This window comes from Bombina bombina, chromosome 1 (assembly GCF_027579735.1).
Source record: "Bombina bombina isolate aBomBom1 chromosome 1, aBomBom1.pri, whole genome shotgun sequence".
NCBI classification, from domain to species: Eukaryota; Metazoa; Chordata; class Amphibia; order Anura; family Bombinatoridae; genus Bombina; species Bombina bombina.
Genome location: NC_069499.1, coordinates 403,162,321 through 403,183,467, shown reverse-complemented (window position 1 = coordinate 403,183,467; position 21,147 = coordinate 403,162,321). Strand labels below are relative to the sequence as shown.

At 38.7% G+C, this 21,147-nt stretch overlaps 1 protein-coding gene across 3 annotated transcripts in view; it reads right to left on the bottom strand.

Moving 5' to 3' along the window:
• GALNT13 (polypeptide N-acetylgalactosaminyltransferase 13) overlaps positions 1 to 21,147 on the bottom strand; it is a 766,581-nt gene that overhangs the window by 219,791 nt on the left and 525,643 nt on the right. For all 3 annotated transcript variants that reach the window (XM_053698312.1, XM_053698310.1, XM_053698311.1), the window contains exon 8: positions 20,525 to 20,664. In XM_053698312.1, coding sequence (XP_053554287.1) covers positions 20,525 to 20,664 — 140 coding nt within the window. The remainder of the gene's footprint in view (positions 1 to 20,524; positions 20,665 to 21,147) is intronic.

Sequence of the window (21,147 nt, the reverse complement as noted above, 5' to 3'; positions counted from 1 at the left end):
CTAAATTTTCTTTCTGGATGCAGTAAGTCAAGCCCCATATGCCAGGCAGAGCAAAATCTGAGTCATCAGACCACAAAGTCCTCATAGCGGGCTCAGACATTTATATTTATAAATCTTGTCTGGCAAAGGAGAGAGGCATGCTGTGAAAGGTCTTAAAAGGATGAGTATTAGGGCGACCTCTCAGCAGCAAAACAGCATGCCACTTCAGCCCACTCCAGATCTGGCTGAGGGTAGAGTAGTAAGCTGCGTGAGCGAGGAGGGTGTCTCTGTGTGAGTCCGGAGCCATCTGGGACCGCTGCAGTAAAGTGTCTCTATGGATCTCGGGTGCCTGTCAACCTCTGCACCACCTTCTCTCCGCGGCCAACGGTGCACACGTATCCAGCCCTTCTCAGGGAGATGTGAAACATCTGTTAATGGCGAGGTGGTAGGAGATAGTTAGTGACGCTTTGTCCCGAGATTGTAGTTCTTTTCCCCGAGGTGCCAATGAAGTGTAGCTTCTCTCCAGTGTGAGCCTCGCTGCTGCTACTAGATGGGAGTCGTGTGGAGGAGACTCTGTATGAATCTGTAGCGTGTCCACTCTCCACTCCGGGGGAGCAATCGTGTCTTCCTCCTCTGTAAGGGAGAGTTGCCAGCTAGGTTGCTTTGTGAAATCTTGCCCCATATGTTTGTAGTCCATTCCAGAAGTTAGTGCTCCTGCAGTAAGCAGGGAGGTCTTATCATACTCATTGAGGTCGATGTCTGCCTGTGGTTTAGGAACGGGTTTACTTCTGCCCTTGCTGGTCACGGAGTATAAGCATCAAGTCATTAAAATTATGACACATCTTTTCCTCCAGATTGTGAAGCCACATTTGCACTAGATTATAAGAAACTGCCATTTTTGGCTGAGTAGGAGAGGACATTATGAGATTTGTTATGATCGTGCAGTAGTACCTTGTGGTCCCGACAGTCTGTACAGGCCTCAAACAGAGTAATCACAGCCGATAGTAAACGCTGCATCCGACTAGGCTTCAGGAAGGTAGCTTTACCCCTCTAACTAGTATACATCCAGGATTTAACTAGAAAATATAAATTTTGCTCTCTATTAAACAAAATATTAGATGATTGCACAGGAGCCCATGAAGTGTGCGTATTGACTCTTCCAGAGTTAGCTCCGCCCCCCCCCGTATTAAATGTATTTAATTGTATTTAATTTAGGAAATTTATTTAATTGTAGGGTTAGCTTAGGTGTTAGTGTAACTTAGGTTAGGTTTAATTTTACAGGTAAATTTGTATTTATTTTAGCTAGGTAGCTATTAAATAGTTAATAACTATTTAATAACTATTCTACCTAGTTAAAATAAATACAAAGTTGCCTGTAAAGTAAAAATAAACCCTAAGCTAGATACAATGTAACTATTAGTTATATTGTAGCTAGCTTAGAGTTTGTTTTATAGTATTTAGTTTTAAATAGGAATTATTTAGGTATTAATAGTAGGTTTTCTTTAGATTTATTTTAATTATATTTAAGTTAGGGGGTGTTAGGGTTAGGGTTGGGCTTAGATTTAGGGGTTAATAAATTTAGTATAGTGTCGGCGACGTTGGGGACAGCAGATTAGGGGTAAATAATATTTAACTAATGTTTGTGAGGCGGGTGTACGGCGGTTTAGGGGTTAATAAATTTAGTATAGTGGCGGCAACGTTGGGGGAGGCAGATTAGGGGTTAATAAATGTAGGTAGGTGGCGGCGATGTTAGGGGCAGCAGATTAGGGGTTAATAATATTTAACTAGTGTTTGCGAGGCGGGAGTACGGCAGTTTAGGGGTAATATGTAGTGATGTCGCAAACCTAAAAATTTGGGTTCGCGAACTGTGAACACGAACTTCCGCAAAAGTTTGCGAACTGGGCGAACCGCCATAGACTTCAATAGGCAGGCGAATTTTAAAACCCACAGGGACTCTTTCTGGCCACAATAGTGATGGAAAAGTTGTTTCAAGGGGACTAACACCTGGACTGTGGCATGCCGGAGGGGATCCATGGCAAAACTCCCATGGAAAATGACATAGTTGATGCAGAGTCTGGTTTTAATCCATAAAAGGCATAAATCACCTAACATTCCTAAATTGTTTGGAATAACGTGCTTTAAAACATCAGGTATGATGTTGTATCGATCAGGTAGTGTAAGGGTTACGCCCGCTTCACAGTGCGCAGTGTAGGTGATATACCTGCTCTGACCATGCTTTGCAGACCAGGTATCAGTGTTTAGATGGACCCTTGCCCCAACACTGTGTGCCAGACATGCCATTATAGCAGACTTATATGGCTTTGGCGTTGCTTTTTGGTAATTAGAAGGCCGCTAAAAGCCACTGCGCACCACATGTGTTTTATGCCCAGCAGTGAAGGGGTTAATTAGGGAGCATGTAGGGAGCTTGTAGAGTTAATTTTAGCTTAAGTGTAGTGTAGTAGACAACCCAAAGTATTGATCTAGGCCCATTTTAGTATATTTCATGCCACCATTTCACCGCCAAATGCGATCAAATAAAAAAAAATGTTCACTTTTTCACAAACTTTAGGTTTCTCACAGAAATGATTTACAAACAACTTATGCAATTATGGCATAAATGGTTGTAAATGCTTCTCTGGGATCCCCTTTGTTCAGAAATAGCAGACTTATATGGCTTTGGCTTTGGCGTTGCTTTTTGGTAATTAGAAGGCTGCTACAGGGAGTGCAGAATTATTAGGCAAGTTGTATTTTTGAGGATTAATTTTATTATTGAACAACAACCATGTTCTCAATGAACCCAAAAAACTAATTAATATCAAAGCTGAATAGTTTTGGAAGTAGTTTTTAGTTTGTTTTTAGTTATAGCTATTTTAGGGGGATATCTGTGTGTGCAGGTGACTATTACTGTGCATAATTATTAGGCAACTTAACAAAAAACAAATATATACCCATTTCAATTATTTATTTTTACCAGTGAAACCAATATAACATCTCAACATTCACAAATATACATTTCTGACATTCAAAAACAAAACAAAAACAAATCAGTGACCAATATAGCCACCTTTCTTTGCAAGGACACTCAAAAGCCTGCCATCCATGGATTCTGTCAGTGTTTTGATCTGTTCATCATCAACATTGCGTGCAGCAGCAACCATACCCTCCCAGACACTGTTCAGAGAGGTGTACTGTTTTCCCTCCTTGTAAATCTCACATTTGATGATGGACCACAGGTTCTCAATGGGGTTCAGATCAGGTGAACAAGGAGGCCATGTCATTAGATTTTCTTCTTTAATACCCTTTCTTGCCAGCCACGCTGTGGAGTACTTGGACGCGTGTGATGGAGCATTGTCCTGCATGAAAATCATGTTTTTCTTGAAGGATGCAGACTTCTTCCTGTACCACTGCTTGAAGAAGGTGTCTTCCAGAAACTGGCAGTAGGACTGGGAGTTGAGCTTGACTCCATCCTCAACCCGAAAAGGCCCCACAAGCTCATCTTTGATGATACCAGCCCAAACCAGTACTCCACCTCCACCTTGCTGGCGTCTGAGTCGGACTGGAGCTCTCTGCCCTTTACCAATCCAGCCACGGGCCCATCCATCTGGCCCATCAAGACTCACTCTCATTTCATCAGTCCATAAAACCTTAGAAAAATCAGTCTTGAGATATTTCTTGGCCCAGTCTTGACGTTTCAGCTTGTGTGTCTTGTTCAGTGGTGGTCGTCTTTCAGCCTTTCTTACCTTGGCCATGTCTCTGAGTATTGCACACCTTGTGCTTTTGGGCACTCCAGTGATGTTGCAGCTCTGAAATATGGCCAAACTGGTGGCAAGTGGCATCTTGGCAGCTGCACGCTTGACTTTTCTCAGTTCATGGGCAGTTATTTTGCGCCTTGGTTTTTCCACATGCTTCTTGCGACCCTGTTGACTATTTTGAATGAAACGCTTGATTGTTCGATGATCACGCTTCAGAAGCTTTGCAATTTTAAGAGTGCTGCATCCCTCTGCAAGATATCTCACTATTTTTGACTTTTCTGAGCCTGTCAAGTCCTTCTTTTGACCCATTTTGCCAAAGGAAAGGAAGTTGCCTAATAATTATGCACACCTGATATAGGGTGTTGATGTCATTAGACCACACCCCTTCTCATTACAGAGATGGACATCACCTAATATGCTTAATTGGTTGTAGGCTTTCGAGCCTATACAGCTTGGAGTAAGACAACATGCATAAAGAGGATGATGTGGTCAAAATACTAATTTGCCTAATAATTCTGCACTCCCTGTAAATGCCACTGCGCACCACACGTGTTTTATGCCCAGCAGTGAAGGGGTTAATTAGGGAGCATGTAAGCAGCTTGTAGAGTTAATTATAGCTTAAGTGTAGTGTAGTAGACAACCCAAAGTATTGATCTAGGCCCATTTTGGTATATTTCATGCCACCATTTCACCGCCAAATGCGATCAAATTTAAAAAAAACTTAAATTTTTTCACAATTTTAGGTTTCTCACTGAAATGATTTACAAACAGCTTGTGCAATTATGGCACAAATGGTTGTAAATGCTTCTCTGGGATCCCCTTTGTTCAGAAATAGCAGACATATATGACTTTGGCATTGCTTTCTGGTAATTAGAAGGCCGCTAAATGCTGCTGTGCATCACACGTGTATTATGGCTAGCAGTGAAGGGGTTAATTAGGTAGTTTGTAGGTAGCTTGCAGGGTTAAGTTTAGCTTTAGTGTAGAGATCAGCCTCCCACCTGACACATCAGACCCCCTGATCCCTCCCAAACAGCTCCCTTCCCTCCCCCACCCCACAATTGTCCCCGCCATCTTAAGTACTGGCAGAAAGTCTGCCAGTACTAAAATAAAAGGTTTTTAATTTATTTATATTTTTAGTATATTTACATATGCTGTGGTGTAGCATCCCCCTTAGCCCCCAACCTCCCTGATCCCCCCCAAAACAGCTCTCTAACCCTCCCCATCTGCCTTATTGGTGGCCATCTTGGGTACTGGCAGCTGTCTACTATTATTTCACAGTCAAAAAAGTGTTGTTTTTTTAAATGTACACTACTGTTACACCAAATATGAGTGGTGGCACTGGGCAAGTGTGCACAGTATACGCTGTGAGCCTGACACACACAGTGGCAGACAGGCAACTGCAATTAGATTACACAGGAAAAAAAAAAGTAGACTGATGTTCTAGCCCTAAAAAGGGCTTTTTTTTTGGGTGCTGTCCTTACAGCAGAGATCAGATGAGTCCTTCAGGACTGTAGTGGACACTGAATACACTAGCCTAGCTATCGATTTCCCTATTTAATCAGCAGCAGCTACACTGTCCCTCCTCTCACTAAGAATGCAGCTTCCAAATGAATCTAAAATGGATGCTGTCCAGGAGGTGGGAGGGTCTGGGAGGGAGGGTCTGCTGCTGATTGGCTGTAATGTGTCTTCTGACTGTGAGGTACAGGGTCAAAGTTTACTCAATGATGAGGAATAGGGGGCAGATCGAACATTGCATATGTTCGCCGTCCGCGGCGAACGCGACAATGCTATGTTTGCCGGCAACTATTCGCCGGCGAACTATTTGCAACATCACTAGTAATATGTTTATTCTATTGGCGGCGATGTTGTGAGCGACAAATTAGGGGTTAATAATTTTATTATAGTGTTTGCGATGAGGAAAGGCCTCGGTTTAGGGGTTAATAGGTAGTTTATGGGTGTTAGTGTACTTTTTAGCACTTTAGTTATGAGATTTATGCTACAGTGTTGTAGTGTAAAACTCATAACTACTGACTTTAAAATGCGTTACGAATCTTGACGGGATAGGGTGTACTGCTCACTTTTTGGCCTCCCAGGACAAGCTCGTAATACTGGCGCTATGGAAGACAGATAGAAAAAAGACTATACAGGGAGTGCAGAATTATTAGGCAAATGAGTATTTTGACCACATCATCCTCTTTATGCATGTTGTCTTACTCCAAGCTGTATAGGCTCAAAAGCCTACTACCAATTAAGCATATAAGGTGATGTGCATCTCTGTAATGAGAAGGGGTGTGGTCTAATGACATCAACACCCTATATCAGGTGTGCATAATTATTAGGCAACTTCCTTTCCTTTGGCAAAATGGGTCAAAAGAAGGACTTGACAGGCTCAGAAAAGTCAAAAATAGTGATATATCTTGCAGAGGGATGCAGCACTCTTAAAATTGCAAAGCTTCTGAAGCGTGATCATCGAACAATCAAGCGTTTCATTCAAAATAGTCAACAGGGTCGCAAGAAGCGTGTGGAAAAACCAAGGCGCAAAATAACTGCCCATGAACTGAGAAAAGTCAAGCGTGCAGCTGCCAAGATGCCACTTGCCACCAGTTTGGCCATATTTCAGAGCTGCAACATCACTGGAGTGCCCAAAAGCACAAGGTGTGCAATACTCAGAGACATGGCCAAGGTAAGAAAGGCTGAAAGACGACCACCACTGAACAAGACACACAAGCTGAAACGTCAAGACTGGGCCAAGAAATATCTCAAGACTGATTTTTCTAAGGTTTTATGGACTGATGAAATGAGAGTGAGTCTTGATGGGCCAGATGGATGGGCCCGTGGCTGGATTGGTAAAGGGCAGAGAGCTCCAGTCTGACTCAGACGCCAGCAAGGTGGAGGTGGAGTACTGGTTTGGGCTGGTATCATCAAAGATGAGCTTGTGGGGACTTTTCGGGTTGAGGATGGAGTCAAGCTCAACTCCCAGTCCTACTGCCAGTTTCTGGAAGACACCTTCTTCAAGCAGTGGTACAGGAAGAAGTCTACATCCTTCAAGAAAAACATGATTTTCATGCAGGACAATGCTCCATCACACGCGTCCAAGTACTCCACAGCGTGGCTGGCAAGAAAGGGTATAAAAGAAGAAAATCTAATGACATGGCCTCCTTGTTCACCTGATCTGAACCCCATTGAGAACCTGTGGTCCATCATCAAATGTGAGATTTACAAGGAGGGAAAACAGTACACCTCTCTGAACAGTGTCTGGGAGGCTGTGGTTGCTGCTGCACGCAATGTTGATGGTGAACAGATCAAAACACTGACAGAATCCATGGATGGCAGGCTTTTGAGTGTCCTTGCAAAGAAAGGTGGCTATATTGGTCACTGATTTGTTTTTGTTTTGTTTTTGAATGTCAGAAATGTATATTTGTGAATGTTGAGATGTTATATTGGTTTCACTGGTAAAAATAAATAATTGAAATGGGTATATATTTGTTTTTTGTTAAGTTGTCTAATAATTATGCACAGTAATAGTCACCTGCACACACAGATATCCCCCTAAAATAGCTATAACTAAAAACAAACTAAAAACTACTTCCAAAACTATTCAGCTTTGATATTAATGAGTTTTTTGAGTTTATTGAGAACATGGTTGTTGTTCAATAATAAAATTAATCCTCAAAAATACAACTTGCCTAATAATTCTGCACTCCCTGTACGTAATTTGCGTAAGTTGATTTGCGGTAAGGCCAAAAAAGTGTGCGGTGCCCCTAAATCTGCAAGACTCTTAATAGTAGCGGTAGTAAAAAAGCAGCGTTATGAGGCTTATCGCTGCTTTTTTTTACTCATAATGCAAGACTCGTAATCTAGCCATAACATCGCGGCTCATTCTGTCTGCCGAGGGGGAAAGCGAAATCGAGCGGAGCCAATTCAAACATCTAAGCTGCATAGTAAAGCTGAGCCTTAGCTGACAGGAGAAACTGAAAGTACCTCTCTCCAGGTCTAAAGAATGGTGCTTCTCCACTGTTTCGTTTAGTACACTGATAACATACATTGCCCCCAATGATTGCATGCAGGATAGAGAAACACTTAACTCCTCAATGCTAACCAAATAATAAAATAGTACTTTATCACAGTCCCAATTAGGTAATACAAAAAACAAGGTATCAAGCCCTGAAACCTGTATCTGTCTCCTTTCAAACAGTGCCTGCATCCTGCCTGAGTAACCCATTAAAGGATATATTTTGTCCCAATATAGTTGCAGATAATACCTTAAAGTGCAAGTCCCCAAGACATAGCAGATCAACGCACTTACCTGTATCTAGCCATCCGGCAGGATGATGGCACGGCACACCCAGCATGAGAGGATGCCCCTCCTCACAGAGACCTGTGTAGAAAAGAAAGGTTGGAGTATCCCCTACTCTTTCTATACTAGGGCAGCACAATGTTAAGAAAATGCAGCATGGCCCATCTAGCAAGTTCCTAACTGCTTTAAAGCCACCACTGCCCTACTGAAGAGACTGACATGGAGTACGGCTAAACCCAATCCTTGAAAAAGGGGAAAGATCAGAGCAAACCTACTGCTTTCAAAATAACAAACTTGATTGAAGTGAAATAAATCAATTTTCTACAGACTCTAAAAACTTCACCACCTCCTTGCACTAGAGGCAAATAGAATGACTGGGGATTATGGTTAGGGGAGTGATATTTAACAGCTTTGCTGTGGTGCTCTTTGCCTCCTCCTGCTGGCCAGGAGTGATATTCCCAACAGTAATTGATGATGATCCGTGGACTCACTGTGTCATTAGAAAGAAAAGGGAATACAAAAGAGTATATGCAGGACATTCTATGATAAGCAAAAAGACAATAAAAATGCAATACATTGTACTTAATCTAATAAACACCATAACTTCTATCTCCTGTGCAATTAAAATACCAGTGTCTTATTTACTATAATTAAAAAGGATTGAGATTAATGTATATGAAACTTGCAAGTGGTTATTACAAAACTGATGAAAACCCCCTACTACCAGCATTTTAGCAGCTGAATATTGGTTTAAGCAATCCCTTTCCTTTTAACATTCTTTATTTTAAATGCTTTACAATGATTTTAATGTGATTTAGCATTATCAATTAACAGTAGGCATTTTCATGGTAACACTATCTGTTGGTATTAAGCTGTTAATTATATCGCCTCCCTACAGATCCATACTGACTACGTTTAGTAGGAACCAGTGTTATTAACACCAGCACATTTACTGAGCTGTCATTAAAAATGTCCAGCTCTGTTGTAATATATATGTAGTAAAAATAATCTGCTAATAATACAAAGACCCAGAATACAAAGAACCAGAAATGTATCATTTTTTCTTCCAAACGCTGCTTTTTTGTTAACAAGTATCAGACAATACAGGCCAAAGTTTCTTATATCACAGAGGGAAAATAGGATAAAGCTGAAAAATACTTTACTAAACCAACTAAATCTAAAACAAAATATTTATACTTAAACTAAATACCAGCTGTGCTTGTACTTTGGAAACCAAAAGCTATGATTCCATAGCAATGGATAGCTGGTATGAGTCTAAGGCAAAGTTACAGAAGAAACCTAACGTATAGTGCTGGAGCTCCAGCTAATGGTACATAATATACTCAATATATATAATTTAACCCTCATTAAAGGAGAGGTACACACTTTAATTGAGCCCTGCAATAGATTGGGGAACTATCTGGTAAACTGAGAGCAGGCTTAATTGAGCGAAGAGGAGTGATATTTTGTGACGAAGATCGGGGCCTAGCTAACTTTGAGGCCTTAAGGTGTGGAGCGTGCCTTGTGCCTTATACCGCAGGACGGCAGTAGGAGTGCCCCGGAATCGCCTGCGGAGTAGTGGCTAATAAAGTACATAGATTTTAGGAGCATGGCAGAACTTTATGCGCTAATACAGAACCTGTTTGAGGACTCTGAGAGCAGGATGTGCCAAAGATTCGACCGCCTCCTATCGATAATGGCTGACATAAACGCAGAGGTGTGTACTGATGATCCGTAGGTGGCGACAACTGCAGCCTCTTGTGTACAGTGTAGCGATACACGGGTGGATGCGATTCAACCCCCAGATATCTCTGTGTGCCCCTCAATTGCAGCTATGTCTTGGATTCAGGGGGATGCGGCCGGTCCTCTGATGAAGGACGATGAGCATCAAAGTGCTATAAGGGAACATTCTTCATATGTCGTTGAGGAATGCAGGATGTCTCAGAAGCAGGTCACAAAGGGTTTGGTTGTTGGTCCGAAGTTTCATAACTACCTGGACATGCTAGAGGATTCTCTGGGTGGACCCAGCTTGGGGACGAGGAACAACTACGCTACTGACCTGCCTGGTGCAGGGCAGCATGTCTATGGACCAGCAAAGAGAAAGCCCCCCTACAGTTTCTGGAGCGAGGACCAGGGTGTACTAGAGACCTGGGAGACGAAGGTTCTTCTTCCAATAGCTAATATTGCCTCCTTTGTGGGTGTCTGCTCCATTAAACTATTTACACATCAGCGACTTCCATTTTTTTTTTTATTGTCATGCTCCCCCGAGTTTTTGCAGATCTGTAGTAGGTTAAGAGCTCCTAACAGTGCTTATTGGGTTATGGTCCCAGATTACTGAGTCTGTATACAATGAGTAATGTACTACATTTTGGGTGAGGATCCTGCATTTATGAAGCCATGTGTTGTGACGTTGGGCAGACTCCATACCTGTAACCCTAGTATCTATATTTTCACATTTAACTGTATATATTAGTCTAGGAGCCCATGTCTAGGTTAACAATTTCTATGTAACAGTATATGTACACTTTCTTTCAGCTCATTGCGGTTAATTATGACGGCCCTAGGGCCTGAGACATAGATTTGCAATATGGTCTTATACCTGCTCCACTACATTGTATATTCACCTAGAGATGCACTGTATATATTCATATCATTTCTTTTAGACATCTGCTATGTATCTAACTGTTTGTTTGCAATACCTAGGCTTTACTTGGGCAGTTATATTCTCCAGGATAGGCTTTCTATACACTGTGATGTCTATCTTGTAAGTATCTATTCTATGTATAAGTAACCTGTAATTTACTGCCTGCCTTCTAGGTTTAAAAGGAGAAGTACACGACCAGCTAATCTAGAGAAAATTAAATTTTACTGCTATCGCCCTGGGCCTGAAGCTAGAATTAGAGACACACAGCTAGTATCAGTAGACTTGGTTAGCATGTTGGTCTAGCTGCTTATTAATATTTAGGCATTGCCTCCCATACTTGCTTTAGCTAGGATGTAGGGGTTTCAAGTAGTACAAGGTTCTATTAGATAGTAAATGTGAGCAATGCTTGAGTCCTTGTATGCCTTTGTATATTATTAGCAGTAAGGTCAGTGGTACCTATAGGGGATGTGAGTGTATTCTACTCTACACGTTTCATTTATGTATGTATTTAACTCTGAACATCTGACATTTTGTACCTTATGGTTGAATTATTCTTGGGTATCTATTTACACTCCTTGTGTATGATTATATATACAAAGTTTTATATTTCTCACACTACAATATATCTATATAGATGGGGTAGGCCACACACTATATCAGTTCTCCCCCCCTCTAATTTCATTTATTGGGGTTAGCGGTGACTTGTCACCCTCCACAATCTCAGGCAGATTTAGGAAGTCTCTGCCCATCCTTATTATGTATATAATGGCCCTTTTATATAACTTTTTATCATTGACCTGTAATTGCTCCACAGTGGGTGAGCACAATAGTTCCTTTAGAGCTTCTCTAGCCTGTCATAGGTGTTTCCCCCAGATGCTCACACTTATACTCTTTCCAGTGCTGCCCATCTGTGGAGTATATAAGTTTGCGATTTATTTTATTAAAGGTCAAATAAGGGCCTGTGCAGTCCTCCCCCTACCAAGTTTTTTTTTTTTTTTTAAAGTGACTGGAAGTCCGTAAGTGACTTTGTAGTATATGGAGGATGTATGTCAGGTTATAAACATTGAAACAGGAAAAAAATGAGGTTCTATCTCTTATGTTCTCTTTTGTGTATGACAGGCATTGCTACTTACATTTCAAGGGCTCTTGCCCTACACTGTTTCCAGAGGGTTCTACTTCAACTATATGTATAATAGCATTTCCCAAATGTGGGGTCTGCTTGATCCTTGCACTAAATACTGTATATTGTGCCTGAGCTGCCGGGATGTTAATACTCTGTTCTTATGTCTGGCGTATACTGAAAATGTATAATTCCTGTTAATGTGCAATTTTTACTTGAAGTGTACTCTATCCTGTGACTGTAACAATGTCTCTGCATTTACCTCAATAAAAATTATTATAAAAAAAAATAAAAAATGGAAGCACCTGACAACAATACTTGCCTTAAGTGGCAGTTAAATAAATGTGTTTACATTATATGTCATACTGTACACTCATTTGCATATCTGTTGCTATCACAGACCTCATAATAATCGCACATTTTGCAAGTCTGTCAAGGTTTGGGAGCTCTAAACCACTGTCCTTATGCTTCACCTTTAGGCAAATGTTCCTGTTTCCAGACTGAAACCATGAACTGTCCCAGCTCTAACCACAGACCACCCAGATCCCTCCGCACAATGCACTTAATCCAATCCACAGCATGCCTGCAGCCCTGCCCTTCTTATCCAAGCTCCACCCACAAAACATTCAAAGGCACCACCAACAAGTCACCCTCAGTGTATTAATGTTCCTAATTGTTTTCAAAAGCAATACAAAGTTGTGTGAGTGTGTTATGTAAACAGAGATATTTTTTTTTAGATATTAAAAACATAATGCTGATTTGTTAAACTTTTCCAAAATATGATCTATGTTGTATTTTTCAAATAATATAATTTTATCAATAGAGTAATTCTGCATATAAAACTGAATATATTTTAAAAAATATAAATAAAAAATCTGTAAAATGTTTTCATTGTTTCAAAATATGCTATTGCTTGTGTGTGGTAAAAGTGTTAGATATGTATAGATAATAAACATTTCTCAGCATAAGAGATCACATAAATAGAGTTTTGTATAATTAGATTTTTCCCTTCATGGGGGAAATTTATCAAGCCGTCAACCGCAAATACACTGGAATTCCGCAGCGTAATTGTTGCAAGCTTAATCCGACCTAGTTAACAAAGCCTACAGACCGGCAAAAGACATTTGCGACGTAACATACAATCCGCCGGTCTCAATCCGACGAAGATCGATGCTTAGGTCATTACAGATGTACACATTCGGCTCTAATTGACACCTTTTCCCATTTATCAAATTTTTAACAGGTACGCTTGTGGCTATTCCGGCCCAGTGTACTTGGTTTTCAATCCGCCACCCTGGAGGCCGCGGATACCATAGAAATCAAGGGAGTCTGAAAGCAGCGAAAGCTTATGTTCGATGCTGCCAGATATCCCATTGATTTTTTTAAAAAACCTAAACCTACACAAATTATTTAAATCTACTATTAAACATTATTAAACATTACTAAATTACCAAAAAAAATAAACGCTAAGTTACAAAAAATAAAAAACACAAAATTACGGAAAAAAAACGCATTATCAAAAATAAAAAAGAATTACACCTAATCTAACAGCCCTATACAAATAAAAAAGCCCCAAAATATTAAAAAAACCTAGCCTACAATAAACTACCAATGGTCCTTAAAAGGGCCTTTTGTGGGGCATTGCCCCAAAGAAATCAGCTCTTTTACATAGTAACATAGTAACATAGTAACATAGTAGATAAGGTTGAAAAAAGACTGAAGTCCATCGAGTTCAACCTATACAAATCTAAAATACTTACAAAAAGCTCCAGTTAAGCTTAAATAACCCCATTAAAATGTGACCCATTTAATACTAGCAATCATATCCATGAATTTTGTTTATATACAGAAATTTATCCAGACTATTTTTAAATGTATCTATGGTATTGGCATTCACTACCTCCTTTGGTAATGAGTTCCACAATTTTATTGCTCTTACAGTGAAAAAACGTTTCCGTTGCAGGAGATTAAATCTCCTTTCCTCCAACCTTAAATTGTGACCTCTTGTCAGAAACAATTTTCTTGGAATAAACAGAGCTTCTGCCATCTCTGTATATGGGCCTTGAATATATTTATATAAAGTAATCATGTCACCTCTCAAGCGCCTTTTTTCTAAAGAAAACAGACCCAGTTTGGCTAGCCTCTCCTCATAGGTTAATTTCTTCAATCCCCTTATTAGCTTTGTGGCCCTTCTCTGAACTTTTTCTAGTTCTGCAATATCTTGTTTAGCAATTGGTCCCCAGAACTGCACTCCAAACTCAAGGTGAGGTCTTACCAGGGCTTTATATAATGACAGAATTATGCTTTCCTCCCTTGAATCAATGCCTCTTTTAATACATGCTAGTATCTTATTAGCCTTTGAAGCCGCTGCCCTGCATTGTGCACCCATCTTTAGCTTGTTATCTATTACTACTCCCAAATCCCTTTCCTCCTGTGTTTGGCTAAGTCTTGTCCCATTTAAAAAATACGTAGCCTGCTTATTTTTACTTCCAAAATGTAGAACCTTGCATTTTTCCGTATTAAATCTCATTTTCCATTCACTTGCCCATAGTTCTATTTTTAGCAAATCCCTTTGTAAAGAGAGTTCGTCCTGCTCTGACCTTATGACCTTACTTAACTTAGTATCATCTGCAAAAATAGAGATGTCACTATTTAATCCTTGCTCCAAGTCATTTATAAAAATATTATTATTTTACCTGTAAAAAAAAAAAAACACCCCCAACAGTAGAACCCACCACCCAACGAACCAACCCCCCCAAATAAAAAAAACTATCTAAAATAACCTAAGCTCCTCATTACCCTGAAAAGGGCATTTGTATGGTCATTGCCCTTAAAAGGGCATTTAGCGCTTTAACATGCCCAGACCCTGATCTAAAAATAAAACCCACCCAAAAAAACCTTAAATAAACTTAACACTAACCCCCGATGATCCACCTACAGTTATTGAAGTTCCGCTTGAAGGATCCATCCAGCCGGCAAGAAGTCTTCATCCGGGTGACTTCTTCCATCTTCATCCAGCCGGCGAACTCCTCATCCAGGCGGCAAGAAGTATTCATCCAGACGGCATCTTCTATCTTCATCCATCCAGCGCAGAGCAGGTCCATCCTGAAGACATCCGGCGTGGAGCTCCTCTTCGGTTGCCGCCGTAAACTGGAACTTCAATGCAAGTGACGTCATTCAACATTGAAATAGCCAATAGGATGAGAGCTGCTCAAGTCCTATTGGCTAATTGGAACAGCCAATAGGCTGAGAGCTGCTCAAATCCTATTGGCTAATTGGAACCTTTCAGCCAATAGGAATGCAAGGGACCCCATCTTGGATGATGTCACTTGCATTGAAGTTCCAGTTCGGCAGCAACCATCCTATGAAGAGGAGCTCCGTGCCGGATGTCTTCAGGATGGATGAAGATAGAAGATGTCGTCTGGATATGACTTCTTGTCACCTGGATGAGGACTTTGCTGGCTGGATGAAGATGGAAGAGGCCGCCCGGATGAAGACTTCTTGCCGGCTGGATGTATCCTTCAAGCAGGACTTCAATAACTGTAAGTGGATCGTCGGGGGGGTTACTGTTAGGTTTATTTAAGGTTTTTTTGGGTGGGTTTTATTTTTAGATTAGGGTCTGGGCATGTAAAAGAGCTAAATGCCCTTTTAAGGGTTGGTTGGGTGGTGGGTTTTACTGTTGGGGGTGTTTGTATTATTTTTTTTACAGGTAAAAGAACTGATCTCTTTGGGGCAATGCCCCACAAAAGGCCCTTTTAAGGGTCATTGGTAGTTTATTGTAGGCTAGGTTTTTTTTTAATTTTGGGGGGGCTTTTTTTATTTTGATAGGGCTATTAGATTAGGTGAGACAAAAGGAGGTACAAGACCACCAAGAATATGTACACATAGATAGCACTCAAAATCCCTTGCTGAGAACTAGATTTGGAAAGCCATTAGAGGTGGACGTTCCAAGGAAACAAATTATTTTAAAATGTAACTTTTATTTGGGCATAGTTAAAAAAAATGGAAAACAAGACAATTAATTAACACCACAGGAATTACTTCTAATTTAAATTAAGTTAGGATGGCGGAAATAAGGATATCCAAATAAGTTACATTGGATTGAGGTGCTAAGTTTACTTATAAGAGATGTGTATAAAATAGTAACCAATCTTCTGTAGAAGACCTAGGATGTGGAAGTTAATCCATAGTCTTCAAGGAGACAATTTAGGTAATATTCTCTACAAAGTTAGAGGGATCTAGGTAATTAGATTATATCAAATTCAATCTAAGAGTGTGGATAAGGCATATATAGATATAGTGACTATGGCGCACTGTGATGTACCATACACGTGCAAGATAAACCGTGTATTGTTTAGATAGAATCCAGAAAATTGGAGATGCTTATAAAATATTCTGGCTAATCCCTATTTGTAGTCCACAATACTATAGAAGGTTCAGTAGTATATATACATATTTGTACCCAACAACAAAAAATAATAATAAAAAATGGAAAGGAATGATTTTAATCATGGATCCTGATGAATGTAATAAACCTAATGCATGTTGGTTTTCACTCTTTGCAGGAGAGAATTGGTTTTGATAATAGGATATCTGATAATTCTGAACATAATTTCATCAATGTAAATAGTTAAATTCACTTATATTCTAATTAGAACGTTACAGTTAGATGATAGGGACTATTTATGAACCTCTTATATATGTTTAAATATAAACAAATTTACTAGTATTAGGTCTAATCAGGTTATAACTACAAAATTTTATTAATCCATATCTATGCACTTTATGTTGCTGTCCGATAATGTCTGCTTGTTGCGAGTAAATTATATTATGCTTATAGAGTCACATATATTAACTCTAATGCTATACTTATTATTAGTTTCATTCCAATCAGATTACCATGTTAAGCTTAATCTTGGTGTGGACAGATAACCTTTATCTTTAAAACGAATAGTAGCTAAACTTATTAGCAGAAGAATGAATCTAATGGTTCATATGTACTTTATCTGTAATTGAATCACAATTAACTATTACCTTGTTCTATTTTGAGATAAACTTATCAAGACGCCTACTCTTGAATCTCTATTTAGTAACTCCACCCTTTACAAACAATAGCAGCCGCACACAGTACGTTCATATACATATTTAGAAACCAGTAGATTTATCTCAAAATAGAACAAGGTAATAGTTATTGTGATTCAATTACAGATAAAGTACATATGAACCATTAGATTAATTCTTCTGCTAATAAGTTTAGCTACTATTCATTTTAAAGATAAAGGTTATCTGTCCACACCAAGATTAAGCTTAAGATGGTAATCTTAAAGGAACAAAACTAATAATAAGTATAGCATTAGAGTTAATATATGTGACTCTATAAGCATAATATAATTTACTCGCAACAAGCAGACATTATCGGACAGCAACATAAAGTGCACAGATATGGATTAATAAAATTTTGTAGTTATAACCTGATTAGACCTAATACTAGTAAATTTGTTTATATTTAAACATATATAAGAGGTTAATAAATAGTCACTATCATCTAACTGGAACGTTCTAATTAGAATATAAGTTAATTTAACTATTTATATTGATGAAATTAAGATATCATATTATAAAAACCAATTCTCTTCTGCAAAGAGTGAAAATCAACATGCATTAGGTTTATTTCATTCATCAGGATCCATGATTAAAATCATTCCTTTACGGTTTTTATTATTATTATTATTTTTTGTTGTTGGGTACAAATATGTATATATACTACTGAACCTTCTATAGTATTGTGGACTACAAATAGGGATTAGCCAGAATATTTTATAAGCATCTCCAATTTTCTGGATTCTATCTAAACAATACACGGTTTATCTTGCACGTATATGGTACATCACAGTGCACCATAATCACTATATCTATATATGCCTTATCCACACTCTTAGATTGAATTTGATATAATCTAATTACTTAGATCCCTCTAACTTTGTAGAGAATATTACCTAAATTGTCTCCTTGAAGACTATGGATTAACATCCACATCCTAGGTCTTCTACAGAAGATCGGTTACTATTTTATACACATCTCTTATAAGTAAACTTAGCACCTCAATCCAATGTAACTTATTTGGATATCCTTATTTCCGCCATCCTAACTTAATTTAAATTAGAAGTAATTCCTGTGGTTTTAATTAATTGTCTTGTTTTCCATTTTTTTTAACTATGCCCAAATAAAATTTAAATTTTAAAATAATTTGTTTCCTTGTAACGTCCACCTCTAATGGCTTTCCAAATCTAGTTCTCAGCAAGGGATTTTGAGTGCTATCTATGTGTTCATATTCTTGGTGGTCTTGTACCTCCTTTTGTCTCAATTGTTACTAGTACACAGCACCCACTGTATATTATTATCATTTTCCATGAATGGCAGGTAAACATTATACCCCCGTTCATATTATGACTATATATTGAGTTCCTTTTATTACTCAGTAGTGCCATTGGGCCCTCCTTTTTTCTGCTATTAGATTAAGTGTAATTTTTTTTATTTTTGATAATGTGGTTGTTTTTTTTCTCGTAATTTAGTGTTTTTTTATTTTTTGTAACTTAGCGTTTATTTTTATTGGTAATTTAGTAATTTTTAATAATGTTTAATAGTAGATTTAAATAATTTGAGTAGGGTTAGGGTTTTTTAATATGTAATTTAATTAATTTAATTGGTAGTTAAATTTAATTGTAGTATAATAGTAAGGGTAGGTTAATTAATAGTTTAAAAATAGTTTATTTTAATTCTACAGGTACGTTTAAATTTATTTTAAGATAGGGATGTTGTAATTTTAATTTAAAGTTAGCGGCTTGTTAGGTTTAGGTTAATAGCTTCATTTAGTTTATGGTGATGTGGGGGGCTGGCGGTTTAGGGTTTAATAGGTTTAGTTATTGGTAGTGGTGTGGGAGGCCAGAGGTGTAGGGGTTAATACATTTATTTAGTGGTGGCAGGGTCCCGGAGCAGCGGGATAAGGGTTGATAACTTTATTTAGGTTGCGGTGGGATCTGGGAGCAGCGGAATAGGGGTTAATAACATTATGCAGGTGGTGGTGATGTCAGGGTGGCAGATTATGGGTGTTTAGATTCGGGGCTTATGTTAGGGTTTAGGTGTAAACGTTACTTGTTCACAACCATATAAATCAATGGGATATCTGGCAGCATCGAACTTAAGCTTTCGCTGCTTTCAGACTCCCATTGATTTATATGTCATCCGCAGCCTCCAGGGTGTCGGATTGAAAACAAGGTACGCTGGGCCGGAATAGCCACAAGTGTACCTGTTAGAAATTTGATAAATGGGAAAAGGTGTCAAATAGAGCCGAATGTGTATTCAGAACATCTGTAATGACGTAAGCATCGATCTGCGTCGGATTGAGACCGGCGGATCATACGTTACGTCACAATTGTCAACTTTTGCCAGTCTGTAGGCTTTGATAACTAGGTCAGATGAAGCTCACAACAATTATGCTGTGGAATTCCAGCGTATTTGCAGTTGACGGCTTGATATATATCCCCCATTGTCTAATAATAGTGTCTGTCTATCTGCATGTCTGTCTATCTATCTATTTCAGAGTTATAAACCACAAAATTATTATTATTATTATGATCGGCTATTTGTAGAGCACCAACAGATTCCGCAGCACAAATACCACAAAGCATCAGCAGCAGAACCAAACCAAAAGCATACCAAGGGGTAGATTTATTAATGGTTTCTAGTGAAATGCTTGTGTAGTGCTGCCCCCCCGTTCACTGGTGGCCAATCGGCGGCTAGCAGGGGACATCAATCATCCCGATCAGATCAAGATGATTTCAATCTGCCAGCTAAAAGGTGGTGGAGAAGTTGCTTCTTAACTTCTGGACCAGAAACAATGGGGCTTTGATGCAGCATTCGCTGCTTAATAAATCGACCCCCAAATGTTTAAATATGGAGTCCGCACAAATGTTAAAACCAGATATTTATTGGGGCTAGTAGCCCATGGTAAAATACATACAGCACAAACTGGATAGGATCTGACACGTTTTGGTGTATACTGCCTTAATCATAGCTTATAAAAATTTAGAAAAGCAGAAAAAGTGCTTCACTCCTTTTGTAAATCATGACTTGATACAAGCACATTTCAACATTTGCTTGCACTTAGCACATAACAGCTCTCAAAAGGGGAAACAAATATATCCCAAATGATTAAAATATTTACATTTACAATTGAACATTTAAACATCAACAAGACAGATTATAAGTTAAAACACAGAACATTAACAATCACAATGACTTCCCTTGTATTTCAAGATGCTGCCAGCCCCGGGTTACTCCTCCCCCTTCTGCACAGAACAGTTTTTTAGATGGTGGCACAATCTTTCACAAGGAGCTTGCCAAACCTCTTTCTCCCACCTCAGGTCTCAGCAGAAAACCTCAGAAGAAAAGGCCAACAATATTGCAATATAGCTTAGCAAACAGCTTGCACTAAAAGGAGCATACTCACAGGGTTAATTGAAGAAATTGGAGATTTAATTCAGAAAACACCTGAAGCATTGAAAACAGTGATTTCCAACTTTAATAAAATCCAATAAAAAGATCAAAGTATGAATAAAAAAGCCTTTTCCTGCTGAGACCTGAGCTGGGAAAAAAAGGTTTAGCAAGCTCCTTGCAAACATCTAAACATGTCTAATACTCACGTATGATTCAAGTATATAGGTAAATCTTACCTCACCAAGTGAGTAGTAACGTCTGGGAATCTGGGAGTCTGGATATATGTTTTCCAAATACCAAGAAAAAGGTTTACACTTAAGTTTTTCTCTCAGTGCTTTTCTGTCTGAAATGTCTCCATAGTCCACTTTGACGACACCTGAAATATTAAAAATAATAATGTGTACACTACTACTACACTATTACTTTGATACAATATACAAGGTCGTGTAAGTTTATAGTTATATATATATATATACTGTATATAGTAAAGTACTTCAGATGCCTGTCCAGTAAAATATATGTATTAAAATTGGATATTTTAAAGGAAAACAGATGAAAGATCAGAATCTCTCTTTTTTTCTTTGTTTTTATGCCCAAAGCTATCAGACAGTTCTTGATAATTTCCATTAATTGATAGGTACTCCCTTCTAAAGCTTAATTGTTTTTATGCACAAAGCTGACAGATATTTCTGATATTTTCCATTGATTAATAGGTACTCCCTACTAAAGCTAATTATGATGGTAGAACATTTTTAAGTACAATGCCAATTTAACTGATTAAGGTCTAATGTAAGCATATGCTTGACAGTGGCTGCAGATAATGGGCTCTGATCTGACATCTGATATGGGCATATAGATG